Source organism: Cebus imitator, unplaced genomic scaffold, assembly GCF_001604975.1.
Source record: "Cebus imitator isolate Cc_AM_T3 unplaced genomic scaffold, Cebus_imitator-1.0 Scaffold628, whole genome shotgun sequence".
NCBI lineage: Eukaryota > Metazoa > Chordata > Mammalia > Primates > Cebidae > Cebus > Cebus imitator.
In genome coordinates, this window is record NW_016107943.1 from 418,029 (window position 1) to 419,328 (window position 1,300).

Consider the following 1,300-nt stretch of genomic DNA (forward strand, 5'->3'; position numbering starts at 1 on the left):
GCCTGAACCTAGGAGGCGGAGGTTGCGGTGAGCCGAGATCGCGCCATTGCACTCCAGCCTGGGTAACAAGAGCGAAACTCCGTCTCAAAAAAAAAAATAAATAAAATGAAGAGAGAAAAAAACAAAAACAAAACACAACAATAAAAAAAAATTAAAAATAATAATTATTATTTGGAGTTTTTCTGATCTTATGCCTTACTTCATATTTCTTATGATAAGCAAAGCCAAATTATTATGCCTTACTACCTATTTCTTACAAGCAAAGCCAAAGGTGCTTTCAGAGAAAGGTTCTAAAAGGAACATTTGTTTTTTTGTTTACAGAAAATGTACAAACAGAGTGTTTATCTTCAACCCCAAAAAAGGAGATTGGAAAGACGTGGCTCCAATGAAAACTCCTCGTTCCATGTTTGGAGTAGCAGTCCATAAAGGCAAAATTGTGATTGCAGGAGGTGTCACTGAAGATGGTCTTTCAGCTTCAGTTGAAGCTTTTGACCTTATAACCAATAAGTGAGTTGCCACATCTTAGTATAGCATATGAACAACTATACATTTTAATTGTTAACTTTGGATAAAAAGTAGTCTTTCTAATTAGATGTGGGGAGGGGAGGGTAGAGAGCCACATATTACAGAGGAGGTATTTTCATCTGGGTTTCTTTTGCTGTTACTGGATATAAATCTCATCTAATATTCTGATGCATTACATGTTTGTAATCTGGAACATATGACCCTCAAGTTTGTGTTGTCATACCCTATTTGTCCTTGTTATTAACTTTGTGAACTTAGATATGCAAAGGTAATACTTGTGAATAACTTTATTTTTTTTTATTTTTAAGAGACAAGGTCTGGCTCCGTTGCCCAGGCTGGAGTGCAGTGGCACAATCAGAGCTCACTGATGCCTCAAACTCCTGGGCTCAAGTGATCCTCTTGCCTCAGGCTCCTGAGCAGCTAGAACTATAGGTGCATACCACCATGCCCAGCTGTTTTTTGTTTTTGTTTGGTACAGACAGGGTCTCACTATGTTGTCCAGGCTGGTCTTAAACTCCTGGCCCCAAATGATCCTCCCAGTTTGGCCTCCCAAAGTGCTAGGATTATTTATAGGTGTGAGCCAGCACACCTGGCCCTGAAAAACTGTCTATGTGTACATTGGTATACATGTCTCTGTGGAATTGATTTGAAATATGTAGTTTCTTTAAGTACAAAAAGATCTTCACTTAACTTGTTAATGATTGATATCTGTAAAGTATGAATGTTTCAGAAGTTTTCATTCCTTTATGCTGTTTATACTTTTTTTTTTTTTTTT

At 37.4% G+C, this 1,300-nt stretch overlaps 1 protein-coding gene across 1 annotated transcript in view; it reads left to right on the forward strand.

Moving 5' to 3' along the window:
- Positions 1-1,300, forward strand: part of KLHL41 (kelch like family member 41) — a 20,291-nt gene that overhangs the window by 10,206 nt on the left and 8,785 nt on the right. The window contains exon 4 of the mRNA XM_037734497.1: positions 322-507. Coding sequence (XP_037590425.1) covers positions 322-507 — 186 coding nt within the window. The remainder of the gene's footprint in view (positions 1-321; positions 508-1,300) is intronic.